The 14,904-nt window shown below is 42.2% G+C and overlaps 1 protein-coding gene and 1 long non-coding RNA gene across 2 annotated transcripts; both read right to left on the reverse strand.

Moving 5' to 3' along the window:
* Window positions 1–1,431: 1,431 nt before the first annotated feature.
* LOC128527152 (uncharacterized) lies at window positions 1,432–2,693 on the reverse strand. The gene is made up of 3 exons (XR_008360843.1): window positions 2,645–2,693; window positions 1,988–2,072; window positions 1,432–1,883 (listed from the first exon to the last, which is right to left on the reverse strand). It is a non-coding gene; the product is annotated as an uncharacterized LOC128527152 (long non-coding RNA).
* A 221-nt stretch (window positions 2,694–2,914) lies between these two features.
* LOC128526733 (membrane-spanning 4-domains subfamily A member 4A-like) lies at window positions 2,915–13,327 on the reverse strand. The gene is made up of 7 exons (XM_053498867.1): window positions 13,209–13,327; window positions 11,946–12,096; window positions 11,744–11,857; window positions 11,367–11,423; window positions 11,074–11,193; window positions 3,090–3,203; window positions 2,915–2,926 (listed from the first exon to the last, which is right to left on the reverse strand). Exons 2-7 carry the CDS (start codon window positions 12,069–12,071, stop codon window positions 2,915–2,917), a joined length of 543 nt encoding a protein of 180 aa, XP_053354842.1. The 5' UTR covers window positions 12,072–12,096; window positions 13,209–13,327.
* Between the last annotated feature and the right edge of the window lie 1,577 nt (window positions 13,328–14,904).

The following is a 14,904-nucleotide window of genomic DNA, read 5'->3' on the forward strand; positions in this document are numbered from 1 at the left end:
TAATGGCAAGGTTAAAAATTGGAAATGCCCTTTTATTATAAATTATAGGTTATTATCTAATAAAAGACTAATAAAAGAAAACAGGATGCACTACTGGGAGGCTGAGAGCTAAGTCTGTGAGACAATAAGTTTACCAGAGAGACAAACCGTGTCCGTAATGCTAAATGAACACCTGTATTTGTTGTGCAGAATTTGTATCGCTTGACACTCAGACTATAAGTAAATACCACCAGAGAAACACAGCTATAACACACGAATCATATTATAAAAGGACACATCGCGACCAACATCCTTACCTGCACAGGATCAACCTCAGCCAAGTGCCAGTCACGAGGCTTTAATAGGCCTTCCTATTTCAGAGTGTAACTCCCAATTCAGCCAACATTAGCCCACATACCTGAATAATGACTAACGGTGAGGCCAGAAATGAGGGGGCGGGACACGTGACCCCAGACCACCTTACCAACCACTTTATATAGTCCTCCACTGTCCAATGATAGGACAATCAATCAAAGAGCAACCAGCCAACCATGTAGGAAGAGCTTTACTCGTCCTGCCACAGTAATGTTATATCCTTGCATGTTTTTTTTCACAATACCATTGTTACACCATTCCTTTCCTCCCTCAGACACTTTCCCCCCAGATCTCAGCATGTCTGCTCTCCTCATCACCTGGAGCTCAACAGCATGTCTTTATTTGATTGAATTTACGCAGAAACCATTTACTGGTTGCAGACCACTTCTGTGCGCGCTAAACATTTGAAGGATGCCTGTTTCCCTTTGGCTAGTACATGCATGCTTGGTATCTGAGCAATAAATGCTCAGATTGCACTCGTGTGCCTTTTTAAATAAAATAACAGTCCACTTATCAATTCATAATGTCTAGTTATACAGTGATTTGTACATACAATATATATATATATATATATATATATATATATATATATATTTTTTTTTTTTTATTTTTTTTTTTTTTTAAGGAAAACTACTATAAAAATTTTAAGTAATTATTTTTTGGAAAAAAATTTACAGTGGAGGATTTACAGAATCATCACATTGACATCAGTGGTCTCATCTATTGTCTCATTGCATTGTTCTGTGCTGTTTTGTGTCTGCTGTTTGAGGTTTAATAAATTCAAAGGACTTCACTGATGTCCTGTTTTTTTTAAAAGAAGTACAGTGGTGTTTATTTTTTGTTTATTCTCTTGTGGAAAGAAGGGATTCAGTAGTAATTGTTTACTTTTAATTTTTTTTTTTTACTCTAATGTTATTCTAAAATAAAGACATTAGTAATAAATCACTCATAAAAACATTTCTGAGAAACTGTAGCATTTTTGGTTGAACAGAATGAGTTGGTGACAGTCACTGCAAGAATAAAAGTTATTAAATGAGTTATTTCTGTCAATAAATGGAATCACATGTGACTATCACATTGATTACTGTAACGCTTTGTATTTTGGGGTTTCTCAGGCAGCATTACATCCAAAATTCAGCCGCTCGACTATTAATGTCTACGCGTAAAAGAAAACATATTTCTCCAGTCCTGGCCTTCCTTCATTGGCTCCCGGTACAGTGCCGAATTAATTTTAAAATTCTTCTGGTGACGTTTAAATGTTTACATGGCCTTGAATAACAATGTTTGATTTTCACTCTGTGCATGTGCGCAAAACAGAGAAAATCAAACATTGTTATTTGATTAATAATAATAATGATAATAATAATAAAAGAAAAACTGTGCAATCATTGGCAGATTTCAGTGGCAGAAGCAATAGCTAATAATGTGCTGTTCTAGGAACATATTTAATTTCTAAGAAGTTAAAGTAACTGCAGGATTTTAAACTGTCCACATTGACATCATTTGGTCTTCTGTTAAATATACTGGTCCTGAAAAAAAAAACAGTTAAGTAATGGTATTAATTTTAACTCTAAATCTCTAACTTCATAAGTGAATATATTTTAATGTTAAACTTTTACATAAGGTTCCATACAAGCAGTAAAGGCAGGTTGACTTTCTGACTTGCTGTAATCTGGAGGACCTCCAGCTGGTGGGATGTTGCTGACTCCACTGAGGTCCTGTTGAAAAAAAAATATGTAGTAATGTCTATATTTTTGCTTATTCGGTTGTAAAAAAAAAAAAAAAAAAAAAAAAAGAGAGAGAGAGATTGTTCAGTAATAACCTGTTACTTACTTACTCAGTAATTACCTTTTCTAATTCTATTATATTATCCTGTCTATCCTAATGTAAATATTAGTAAGTCAAAACACATAAAATAATTTCCCCTAAGAAATGTTGTGAATGAGTTGATGAAGCGTTTGTTGCAAACATAAAGAGTTAATTTTGGAAATAAATTGAATCACATGTCACAATCATATTTTAATAAATGTCTTTTTAGTTTATATTTTTATAATGTTGTCATTAAATTTAAACTGGAGAAAATTAGCAAAAAGTCAGAGACTGGATAGGAAGGGACAGGGTAGACAGATAAACAGCCTAGGGGACAAGCAGAAGAATTCCTCATGAAGCTGAACTCACTGCAGTGCCATCATGGCCAAGTACAGCATGCTGTGTCAAGACAAAACTCCAGTGAATTGTGAAGTAAAGAGCCTGCTTATTTTAATTCTAGATGTGTACAGTTTTCCCTCACCTGTGGGTTCACGTAAGCAGGATTGGCGATAGTTATTGCAGATACCTTTAAAACAGAAAATTTTAAAAACACCTGAACACACACACACACCCAGCAGTTTTGACATATTAACATTTGTAGAATATGCACATTGTTTCTCAAATACTATAGCTTCTTTCACTGACGTCTCTGTGCTGATATAAATGATGTCACATTTACACCATGCCCAAGCTATCACTGATTCCTTCCTGAAACATTATAACTAGCTAATGTTATCATTTTAATTTTTCCTCAAATTGCAGTCTAAAGATGTTAAATAATAATAATTTAAATGATTTATAGTCACTACTATTACCGTTCTTTTTGACATGCTGTTATTCCCAGTAACCGGAAATAACATTACAAGAATAACCAGACTGTAAGTTGAAGTATGTTTGAGCTTTTTGCCGCGTGCTCTGGTTCTCACCGTTGGTTCGGAGCAGCAGGTGGCTTTACAGGCAAATGCTGAGAGGGAGATGGAGATGGAGAACTGAAGAAAAGACAGAACTGCCAGCACGCCAGAGATTCCACTTGTCACTACCTGATGATATAATATAATTTAAAAAAAAATGAACAACAAGAAAAAAATCCTATTCAGTGTAAACAGCGTAGTGCTCTCTGAGCTCTTGATTTGTTTGTTGAAGCTGTTTATTAGTCCCAATTTATGTAATTCATGTAATAAACATGGTGGATTAAGGTAAAGGAAATGTTTGTTTTCTTGGGCACATAACAGTTACAGTATGCTTATTATTTTTTAGTGTTGCTGTGTGGTAATTAAAATGAATTTACAAACCTTAACCGTTTCTATTTTTATATGCATAGTGTGATGAGAACTCAAATACATGTGACTAAAAAGTAATTAGACCATAAGGAAGCCACTTGTTTGTGAGACTCATCAAAAAAGGCCTTATGGAGCATAAAAATTAGACTTTGGAGCAATGGTCATGTGGTTCTGACAAGGTTAACACTTTTATCATTTTAACACTATCAGTGCCTTGCAAAAGCATTCGTATTTTATTGGGAAAGTGGAAAAGAAGGAAAAATCTGAAAAATGTGACATGCATATTCAGCCCCCCAACTACAATCCAGTGGAACCAGTTGCTTTCAGAAGTGACCTAATTAATAAATAGAGTCTACCTGTGTGTAGCCCCGGACAGACAGGTCAGAGATATACTTGCGGAGAAGTTTAAAGCTATTTTTTTTTAAAAACAACTAAAATAATAATAATTAAAAAAAAAATCTATTCACTACTAATAGTGAAAAAATTCACTATTCAATCCATCATCTGAAAATGGAAAGAGCATGGCACAAATGCAAAATTTGCAAAACATCCTTCCACCTAAAATCTGTCCACAGGACCACTATTAGTCGTGCACTCCACAAATCTGGCCTTTATGAAAGAGTGGCAAGAAGAAAGCCATTGTGGAAATATAAGAATTCCTATTTTCAGATTGCAACAAACCTTGTGGGTGTCACAGGCGGGGATGAATAGGAGTGAACCCAATAGCAGACAGTTCCTTCTTATGAGATTTTATTAGAATCCAGAGAAGTTTAGGATATCAGAGCACTAAGAGTGGAGAAGGGAGGAGGTGCGTGTGTGTGTGTGTGTGCTTAGTGACTGAGGACCTGGGGAAGCCCCTAGTGACGAGAGGGAAGGCGGGGCTATGACGCGGGGAATCTCCACAATCCCGGAAGTAGATCGCTGAATTGCCTCGGGTCTTTCTCTACTCTTTGCGAGCGTATCTCGCTTTTAAAAGCGTTAAACAAGCAGAGGATGCAAGGCGAAAAGCAGCAGTGTGATTCTCCTGATGAGCGCGGAGGTCCGGCGCGCAGCGCGAGCGCTCTCCTGAGATCCGCGAACACGGAAGTGCTCGTGTCGCCAGGTGAAAAGCCGAGTTCGCGGAGAAAGTGAAGCGAGGGACAAGAAGAGTCGTTCTTTACCAGGCAGGGTTCGGTATCCAGAGTTCCAGCAGCGAGGGGGAGAAGAAATCCAAGACGTGAGTACTCTATCCGAGGTCCAGTAGGCTTGCGAGGTCATACACGTAGGCGAAAAAACACTGAAGGATATTCCAAAGGGCTAGACACAAGACAGAATCCAGAAAACGGGCAAGGTCGAAACACAGAATTGAAGCACTAAGACAAATCACTAGGGAAACAGGACAATAGGCACGCGAGTAAGATACATCGGCAATGAGTGGAGCTTTCGGCGTCCTTTTAAAGCCGAGGGTGAAATGCCGGATTAGTAGCAGGTGCGCTCAAGTAATTAACCCAGGGATTGTGGAAGACCTTTGGTGGAGTTATGACCTGGACGTGCTGGGTTGGTTGTGCAGGTTCGTGACAGTACCCCCCCTCCTACGGACGCCACCTGGCGTCAGAGATGGCTCTCCCGGATGTTGTTGGTGGAAGTCAGTGATGAGTGAGGGGTCTAAGATGAACCTAGATGGTATCCAACTCCTTTCCTCAGGACCATAACCCTCCCAATCCACGAGGTATTGGAGCCCCTTACCTCGGCGCCGTGCTTTCAAGAGCCTGCGAACCGTGAATGCATCACTACCGTCAATGAGCTGTGGGGGAGGAGGAGGGCGGGCGGGCGGACTTAGTGGGCATGATACTATGGGTCTTATCTGGGAGACATGAAATGAAGGGTTGATGCGTCGCATAGTGGACGGTAGGAGCAGTCTGACTGCGCAGGGGTTGATGATCTTGACTATAGTGAATGGCCCAATGAACCTGGGAGCGATCTTGCGGGAGAGTGTCTTGATGGGGATGTTGCGAGTGGCGAGCATGACTCTCTGTCCAACGCGGTAGGTAGGGGCTGTGGAACGGCGGCGATCAGCCTGATGCTTGAACTGAGATATTGAATTTCGAAGCTTAGCTCTCGCTCGTAGCCAGGTCCTCTTGCAACGACGCATGAAAGTCTGGGCAGAGGGAACTGCCACCTCCTCCTCTTGGGATGGAAATAAGGGAGGCTGGTAGCCTAGACAACACTGGAAAGGGGAGAGGCCTGTAGCTGCTGTGGGTAGAGAATTGTGTGCATACTCGACCCATGGTAACATTCGGCTCCAGGAGCGTGGGTCTTTGGACGTCATGCACCGAATTGCTGTCTCAAGGTCCTGATTGGCTCTTTCGGTCTGGCCATTAGTCTCAGGATGGTAGCCAGATGACAGGCTGGGAGTGGCTCCCAGTAATTTACAGAATGCCATCCAGAACTGGGCAGAGAACTGGGGTCCGCGATCTGAGACGATATCTACAGGGATGCCATAAAGGCGAAATACGTGGTGGATGAGTAATTCAGCTGTTTCCTTGGCGGAGGGGAGTTTAACCAGGGGAACAAAGTGGACAGCCTTGGAGAAGCGGTCGACAATGGTCAAAATACAATTATAACCCTCAGAATCTGGGAGTCCCGTGACGAAATCTAAGGCGATGTGGGACCAAGGTCTATGGGGCACTGGAAGTGGTCTGAGGAGGCCTGCTGGTGGTTTGTTGCTGGTCTTGTTGCGAACACAGATATCGCAGGCGGCCACAAACCGGCGGGTGTCGTCTCTGACAGAGGGCCACCAGAAGCGTTGTTGGATCAGGGAGAGGGTGCGAGCTGCGCCAGGATGGCAGGCTAGGCGTGAGCTATGCCCCCATTCCAGGACTTGGGGGCGAGCTACTGGTGGTACAAAGAGTCTACCCAGGGGTGCCTTTGGGGAATCGGGTACCTGTTCCAATGCCTGCTTAACTTGGGCCTCAATGTTGAGGGAGGTAGCTCCAATAATACATTGTGGCGTCAGGATGGTGGAGATCGGGGTGTCGTCTGTGATCAAGACAAACTGACGGGAGAGAGCATCGGGCTTGGTGTTCTTGCTTCCTGGCCGGAAGGATAGGGAGAAGTCGAAGCGGGAGAAAAATAAGGACCATCTGGCTTGACGAGCGTTAAGGCGCTTGGCTGATCTGAGATATTCGAGGTTTTTATGATCCGTCCAGATGAGAAAAGGGATCTCGGAACCCTCGAGCCAGTGTCTCCATTCTTCTAGCGCCAGCTTTATTGCTAGTAACTCCCGATCACCAATCCCATAGTTCCTTTCTGTGACTGAGAGACGACGAGAGAAAAAACAGCAAGGATGCAGTTTGCCATCTGATCGAGCTCTCTGAGATAGGACAGCTCCCACCCCGGAATCTGAGGCATCTACTTCTACAACAAACTGGAGAGCAGGGTCTGGCTGTGTGAGAATGGGTGCTGAAGTGAACAGATTCTTTAATCTAGAGAATGACTCCTCTGTCTGTTTGGACCACTGAAAAGGGGTCTTAGTGGAGGTGAGAGTGATGAGTGGACCTGCTATGGTGCTGTAGTTCTTGATGAATCGGCGGTAAAAGTTGGCGAAGCCAAGAAAGCGTTGGAGATCCTTTCGGGTGGATGGTTTCGGCCAGTCAGTCACTGCTTTCACCTTAGCTGGGTCCATCTGGATCTTAGACGGAGTGATTATGAACCCTAAAAAGGAGATTGTCTGACGGTGAAACTCGCACTTCTCCGCTTTAACAAACAGCTGATTTTCTAGAAGTCTCTGTAATACCTGGCGTACGTGTTTCTTGTGTTCTTCCAAGGAGCGAAAAAAAATCAAGATGTCGTCGAGATATACAAAGACAAAGATGTTTAGAAAATCTCTAAGAACATCGTTGACCAGGGACTGAAACACAGCTGGGGCATTGGCTAGACCAAACGGTACGACCAAATATTCATAGTGGCCCGATGGGGTGTTAAAGGCTGTTTTCCACTCATCTCCCTCCTTAATCCTGACAAGGTGGTAGGCATTACGGAGATCAAGTTTAGTGAAAGTATTAGCTCCCTGCAGGAGATCGAAGGCCGTTGACATTAGGGGAAGAGGATAGCGATTCTTGATGGTTACTTCGTTTAGTCCTCGGTAATCAATGCACGGACGGAGCGTCTTGTCTTTTTTGGCCACAAAGAAAAATCCCGCCCCGGCGGGGGATGAGGACGGTCGAATGATCCCTGCGGCCAAAGATTCTGTTATATACCTGTCCATGGCCTCCCTCTCATGTAATGAAAGTGAATACAACCTTCCCCGTGGTGGCATAGAACCCGGGAGGAGGTCAATGGCACAGTCGTAAGGTCTGTGAGGTGGCAGAGAGAGAGCCCGTGATTTGCTAAAGACCTGCTTGAGGTCGGCATAGTCAGGAGGGATGGCTGAGAGGTCAGGGAACTCTTCCTTGTTGGAGGACGTAAGTGGGGGAACGTGAGCTGACCTGAGACAGGATGAAAGACACGAAGGGCTCCATTCTTGAATGATGTTCTTGGCCCAGTCGATGCGGGGGTTATGACGAGTCAACCAGGGGCGTCCGAGAACCAGAGAGGAGTGGGCGTTCCTCATGACCAGGAAGGAGGTCTCCTCAGTGTGGTTACCGGAAATCTGTAGGGTTATCGGGGCCGTACGCTGGGTGATAACTGGCAGACGGGTCCCATCGAGGGCCAGAACAGCTAATGGGTTCTCCAAAGTTTGTGTTGGGAGATTAAGTTCCTGAACTTTTGAGGCGGAAATTAAGTTCTGATCAGATCCAGAGTCAATTAAAGCTGAGATCGTGTGAAACCTGCCTTGTACTACGATAATGGCTGGGAGGAGGGGACGTGGGCTAGGGAAATGGTTAGTGGTGGGCCCCTCCAGAGCCCCTAGGTTCACCGGAGGGGCTTTGCTTTTAACGGGCACTGGAGACGATAGTGACCAATCTGGCCACAATAAAGACAGGAACCGGATTGGATTCTCCGCTGACGTTCCTCTGGAGAGATCTGGGCTCGGCCCACTTGCATGGGTTCTGGGTCTGACCTGAAGCTTGGCGATGAGACAGAGTTGGAGGGAAGTAAGGGTGAAGCTGAAAGTCTGGACTCAGAGGTAGGTCGAGGGGCTCGATGACGGCGTCTCTGTGCTAGACGTGCGTCTACCCGTCCTGCTAAGTCCATGAGACCATTTAGATCACTGGGGAGTTCCTGGCTGATCAGATGGTCCTTAACATCCTCGGATAGACCATGGAGGAAGGCATCATAAAGTGCTTGGGTGTCCCAGTTAGCAGAAGCCGCCAGAGTACGGAACTCAATGGCATAATCGTATGTAGAATGAGAACCTTGATGGAGCTCCAGCAGATGTCTGGCTGCCTCTCTGCCCGAGTGGGAGCGGTCAAATACCCTTCTCATCTCCTCCGTGAATGATTTGAAAGAGGAGCAGCATGGATCGTTAGCATCCCAAACCGCAGTCCCCCATTCGCGAGCTCGGTCGGTGAGGAGCGTGATCACATAAGCCACTCTAGAGCGTTCAGCAGGGAAGAGGGACGTCTGGAGCTCCAACAACAATGAGCATTGGGAAAGGAAGGAACGACACGTTCCGGGCTCACCGTTATATGGTTGTGGGTTTGGAAGTCGGGGTTCATGACGTGGGATTTGCATCGGGGCCGGAGGAGGGTTAGTTAAGAGTTGCTGAAGTTGAGTGGTGATGGAAGAGAGAGTGTGTGTCACCTCCTGGATGCTTTGTTGGTGAGAGCCCAGCAGCGCCCCCTGTTGTGAGAGTGCTTGCCTTAACTGCTCTAAGTCCGCTGGGTTCGTCATGGCCGATGTATACTGTCACAGGCGGGGATGAATAGGAGTGAACCCAATAGCAGACAGTTCCTTCTTATGAGATTTTATTAGAATCCAGAGAAGTTTAGGATATCAGAGAACTAAGAGTGGAGAAGGGAGGAGGTGCGTGTGTGTGTGTGTGTGTGCTTAGTGACTGAGGACCTGGGGAAGCCCCTAGTGACGAGAGGGAAGGCGGGGCTATGACGCGGGGAATCTCCACAATCCCGGAAGTAGATCGCTGAATTGCCTCGGGTCTTTCTCTACTCTTTGCGAGCGTATCTCGCTTTTAAAAGCGTTAAACAAGCAGAGGATGCAAGGCGAAAAGCAGCAGTGCGATTCTCCTGATAAGCGCGGAGGTCCGGCGCGCAGCGCGAGCGCTCTCCTGAGATCCGCGAACACGGAAGTGCTCGTGTCGCCAGGTGAAAAGCCGAGTTCGCGGAGAAAGTGAAGCGAGGGACAAGAAGAGTCGTTCTTTACCAGGCAGGGTTCGGTATCCAGAGTTCCAGCAGCGAGGGGGAGAAGAAATCCAAGACGTGAGTACTCTATCCGAGGTCCAGTAGGCTTGCGAGGTCATACACGTAGGCGAAAAAACACTGAAGGATATTCCAAAGGGCTAGACACAAGACAGAATCCAGAAAACGGGCAAGGTCGAAACACAGAATTGAAGCACTAAGACAAATCACTAGGGAAACGGGACAATAGGCACGCGAGTAAGATACATCGGCAATGAGTGGAGCTTTCGGCGTCCTTTTAAAGCCGAGGGTGAAATGCCGGATTAGTAGCAGGTGCGCTCAAGTAATTAACTCAGGGATTGTGGAAGACCTTTGGTGGAGTTATGACCTGGACGTGCTGGGTTGGTTGTGCAGGTTCGTGACAGTGGGGACACAGCAAACATGTAAAAGATGGTGCTTTGGTCAGATGAGACCAAATGTACTGTAAACTTTTTGACTTAAATGCTATGCATGGTGAACAACTGGCATTGCGCATAGTCGTGCATAGTTGTGTGGCTGCTTTTCTTCAGCAGGGCCAGGGAAGCTGGTCAGAGTTGATAGGAAGATGAAGCCAAATACAGGGTAATCTTAGAGTAAAACATGTTAGAGTCTGCAAAAGACTTGAGCCTGGGGCAAAAGTTCTCCCTTTAGCAGGCCAATGACCTAAAGCTACAGTATAATGAAATAATTTAGATCAAAACATATTCATGTGGTAGAATGGTCAAAATCCAGACCTAAATCCAATTGAGAATCTGGGGCAAGAATTGAAAACTGCTGTTCACAGATGTTTTCCATCCAATCGGCCAAAGCTTAAGTGATTTTGCAAAGACCAATGGGCAAAAAGCTCTTTCTCTCTTGATTTGCAAGAGAGAGAACTTTTTGCCTATTCTTCTTTGCAAAGGAACATGTTGCATGTTACAACATGAAACATGTTCCATTGTGAAGCAAAGAAATACTGGAAGTTAGAGAATATAAGTACAAAGCTGGTAGGTACATACCTCAAAAAGACTTGCAGATGTAATTGCAGTGAAAAGTGGTTCTACAAAGTATTGACTTAGGCTCAATGAATGGCACACATTTGTGGATAATTATTTCAGATATATATATATTTTTTAAATTAAATCATTTATTATTTGCCTTCCACTTCACAATTATGTGTCACTTCGTGTTGGTCAAATGAAATCCAAATAAAATGCATTTACGTTTATGGTTGTAACATAAGAAAAAATGTGGAAAAGTTCAAGGGATATGAATATTTTTGCAAGGCACCATACAGCAAGAATAAATAACTACTAAAATCCTTATAAGAAACTTACAGATCCTTGCCAGTAGCAGTCTGTGCACATTAGCTGTATGATACAGTCAACACTAAGGATGATGATGGCTGTTCCTGAATATATAGCGTTGACCACGTTCATTCCCAGTGAGCCTTTTACCTTCCGGGTAAAAAAAAAAATAATAGAGAATCAGAGTGGATGCTCAAATGGCTGGCACCAAATTACAATTACAGCTATTATGATTTATGAGTGTTATCTCCATAGGAGAAATGAAGGCAGTAAAGGTAATTGGTGAGTAAAACAGCACTAGAGAGTTTTTAAGGTTTACATACCAAACAGGGATGAACCTTTGGTTCTGCTGCAACAGACAGAGAGCCAGTGATGATGGACTGTAGCAGGGGAAAAAAATATATACTTTTTTCAGGTTGAAATTTTTCACTTTGAGTAAGTATTTGTTAATGTCATGCTAATTTAATCCTGCTGCACCGTCTGGCATTTTGTCCTACTGTTTAAGGCACCATCAACACCATTTAATCTCAGACTTCAGTCTCAGTGACTATTATAATACTTAATACAGTATGTACTGTAAGTGATGGGGTATAATTATTTTATGTACAAAAATGTAAGAAATTGGGGAAAAATAAATGTGCTTTATATATTCAGGTTTTTATTATTATTTGTAGCAGCAGTACGCCACAAATTTCATTACAATCAGCGGTCCCCAGTAGACAATTCCACTGATAACACCAATGGGTGGATACTGGTTGAAGGCCAACACGATTCCACACAGAATTGTCATCACCCCAATCATTATTTGGACCGTCTGTGGGAACGAAACAAAACATGTCACATTGTGCAGCAAAGAAATACTAGAAGTTAAAGAATATAAGTGAGACTATAACATATTTTACCCCCAGTGCTTTTGGGTGGCCTTTCAGAAACTCAAGTATTGGTGGTGTAGATGCATTTTCTCTTTGGGGAGTTTGACCCAACGTTGATGGGTTCACATAGGTCACAATCGTGAAGCCCTCAGTCATGGTCTTAAACTTTCGTGGTTTAATCCTAATTTACCCAACAACAATAAGAAAGGAATTTATTTTTAATATGTTGTAGTACTGACAAAAATGAACTCACTGTCTCACAATTCTCAAACATGCATCTATGTTAGACAAATGTCCTAGCAACATAGTGATGATTTTTTTTTATTATGGTATGATACATAATTTAATATTAACATTTTTTATTATATATCAGAATCTGAAAAAAATGTGATCTTGTGATGATGTACAGCCATTTTCACATTAACCTAAAGAATTATCCTTATACGCTTGAGAATTCATCTTCCCCCTAATAACCTCGATGATTGCCAGCTGGCCACACCCTGATGCAGCAGAGCAGGCCCAAAACTTGATGTTTCCTCCACCATACTTTACAGTTAGGATGATGTTTTCATGGTGCTACAGTATGTAGTGCCGTTTTTACACAAGTTGTGGTTTTGTGTGTTCTTTCCATAAAGTTTAATCTGCCATGAGCACCTACTTGTTCGATGTTTTATATACCGTAGACTCATGAACAAAGATGTTAATCAGTTAGTTAATGATGTCTTCCAATCTTTGGCTGTCACTCAGGTAGTTTATTTCCCTCATGATGAGTCTTTGTTGTACTTTTTTAGGTTATTTCGACTGGGCTCCCACTTTTTGGTAGACAGTCCCAAAGTGCCTCCATTTGTCCTTTGAAATAACTTTGTAACCCTTTTCAGCTGTATGTAAATTAGCAATTCTTGGTTATATGTTCTCTGAAAGCTCTTTTTGGTGAGGTGTAGCTCATATAAGCATATTCTTATTGTCCAGAGCAAACTCAAACTTGCCACTCTATATAAGTCCTATCACATATAGCATAAGATAATAAGAGGTAGATGAAACAATTGCAATACAACACGTTTCTAAAAGTCAAATCATTTCTTGGATTATTTCCTCCTATTCTTTTTAAGTTGAGTTAAATACAACAACAAAGCTTTTGAATATGTAATTATTAATGTTAATAACGTTTTTATTAATTTAGGAGTCAACTAATCACAATTAAATTTGTTAAAGTTAATTGAAGCAGGCACATTCTGTACTGATTTAACTTCTTTTAAACCAAAATAGGAAAAAAAATACGTAGCATTACTGTACCTGTAACGAGTAGAGGTTGTATTCTTGTGTTCTGTTCTTGTCCGTGTGTTAAATTACAGACATTTTATTGCTTCTTCTATGACCTTTGGAATCATTAAGCATGATTTACCTAGCATGTTCCACCTTCAGTTCCTAGTCCAGTTCCTCAGTTACTGAGAGGCAGACAGTCGCCTAAACTAAATTAAACTGGCTGGTCCTGTGGTCTCATGATATAAAGTTCAGTCTAAAAACATTTAGAAAGTGCCTGTATGTATCTCTTCCAGCAGAGGTCAGAGTCTCCTGAACTGTTTGAGCTCTACAGTAAGTCTTTGTTTCCTGTTTGACTTGTTCTGTCCAGGATGTTTTTCCCCTGCCTTGTTTATTTTAAAATTTAGTTGAGAGGGTGGAACAAAAAAAAAGAAAAAGATTTTTTATGTACTGTATTAAGCATAATTAAGGAAATTCTTCCTGAGATATGCTTCTGGGCAGAGCAAAAACACAATTAGTATTCACAACATTACGTTATTTATGGACATAGAATTAGTAATTTACATTATATTACCATATGTAGAAAATGTTTTCGGAATATAAAATTCGGATCTGTAGCTATGCTGTTTTAAAGATGTATAGTTCTTATTTAGTTCCCCAAAACTACCGCTCATTTGTACTCTAGCATTTATTGCCTCTGGGTGTTGTTCTGTGTTTTCACTGGTGTATTGTGATAAATCATTTGGTTTCGGGCCACTGAGCAGGAACTTTTTTTTGTTGTCAGTTGTACCAAAGCTCCAAACACACACAGATATGCCTTAGGCTGATTTAGCTAAATATTATAACTATTTTTTTTTCACAATTGTACAGTACAGTGACTTAGGAAAAGGAGAAATATCAATGAAATGGTTTTATGTTAAATTAACATCAAAGAGGGTGTTGGCAAAAAAATCTAAACTGAGTTTTAGTCAAAGACAGGAGACCATGTGGAGATAAAGCATCTCTCTCTTTCGTTATCATCTTGGTTTGGAAGCCAGCCATGGATGTCTGAGGTCTAAATCAACTCAACAACTGTCACCTCCAGCTCCAGCTTCATTTTACATCCTGATCCAAACCAGCTTTACACTGCTTACTTTCATCTGAACACTTACACAGCTATAATATTTTTTTAAACAACATTGTGTACTTTTAATAGTTGAATGATTTAATCATTTCTCATGTTTTTTGAAGATTTAATGTTATGTCACCTTATTATTTCAAGTGGACATGATGTAACCTTGCAGCCATGATGTAACCATAACAGCATAGGATTTATCTGCCACACCCAATTCAATCAAAGGATGCAGGCTGCTTGTCAGTACCACTTATTATGAAAACTATAGCAGAGCTTTTTCTTACAAAGCCCCAAAGTTATGGAATAGTCTTCTAATTATTGTTCGGGACTCAGACACAGTCTCAGTGTTTAAGTCCAGGCGAAAAACCTATTTATTTAGCCAAGCATTTTTGTAAAAAGCCTTAGGTAAAGGTGCAGATCTGGGGGACTCATGGACGTGAAGTATTCTGAAACTGGTATGTTTAGATGCTGTCTTCCCCACTCTCATTGATCACTCAGGTTTGTTGACGGTGGAGTGACTGGTTGCTTTACATCTCAGTTCCCCCTCATGTCTGTGTTTCCTTCTGGCTCTCCCTTCTAGTTATGCAGTTACTGTTAGTTCTGCCAGAGTCCCTA

Source organism: Clarias gariepinus, chromosome 6, assembly GCF_024256425.1.
Source record: "Clarias gariepinus isolate MV-2021 ecotype Netherlands chromosome 6, CGAR_prim_01v2, whole genome shotgun sequence".
NCBI classification, from domain to species: domain Eukaryota; kingdom Metazoa; phylum Chordata; class Actinopteri; order Siluriformes; family Clariidae; genus Clarias; species Clarias gariepinus.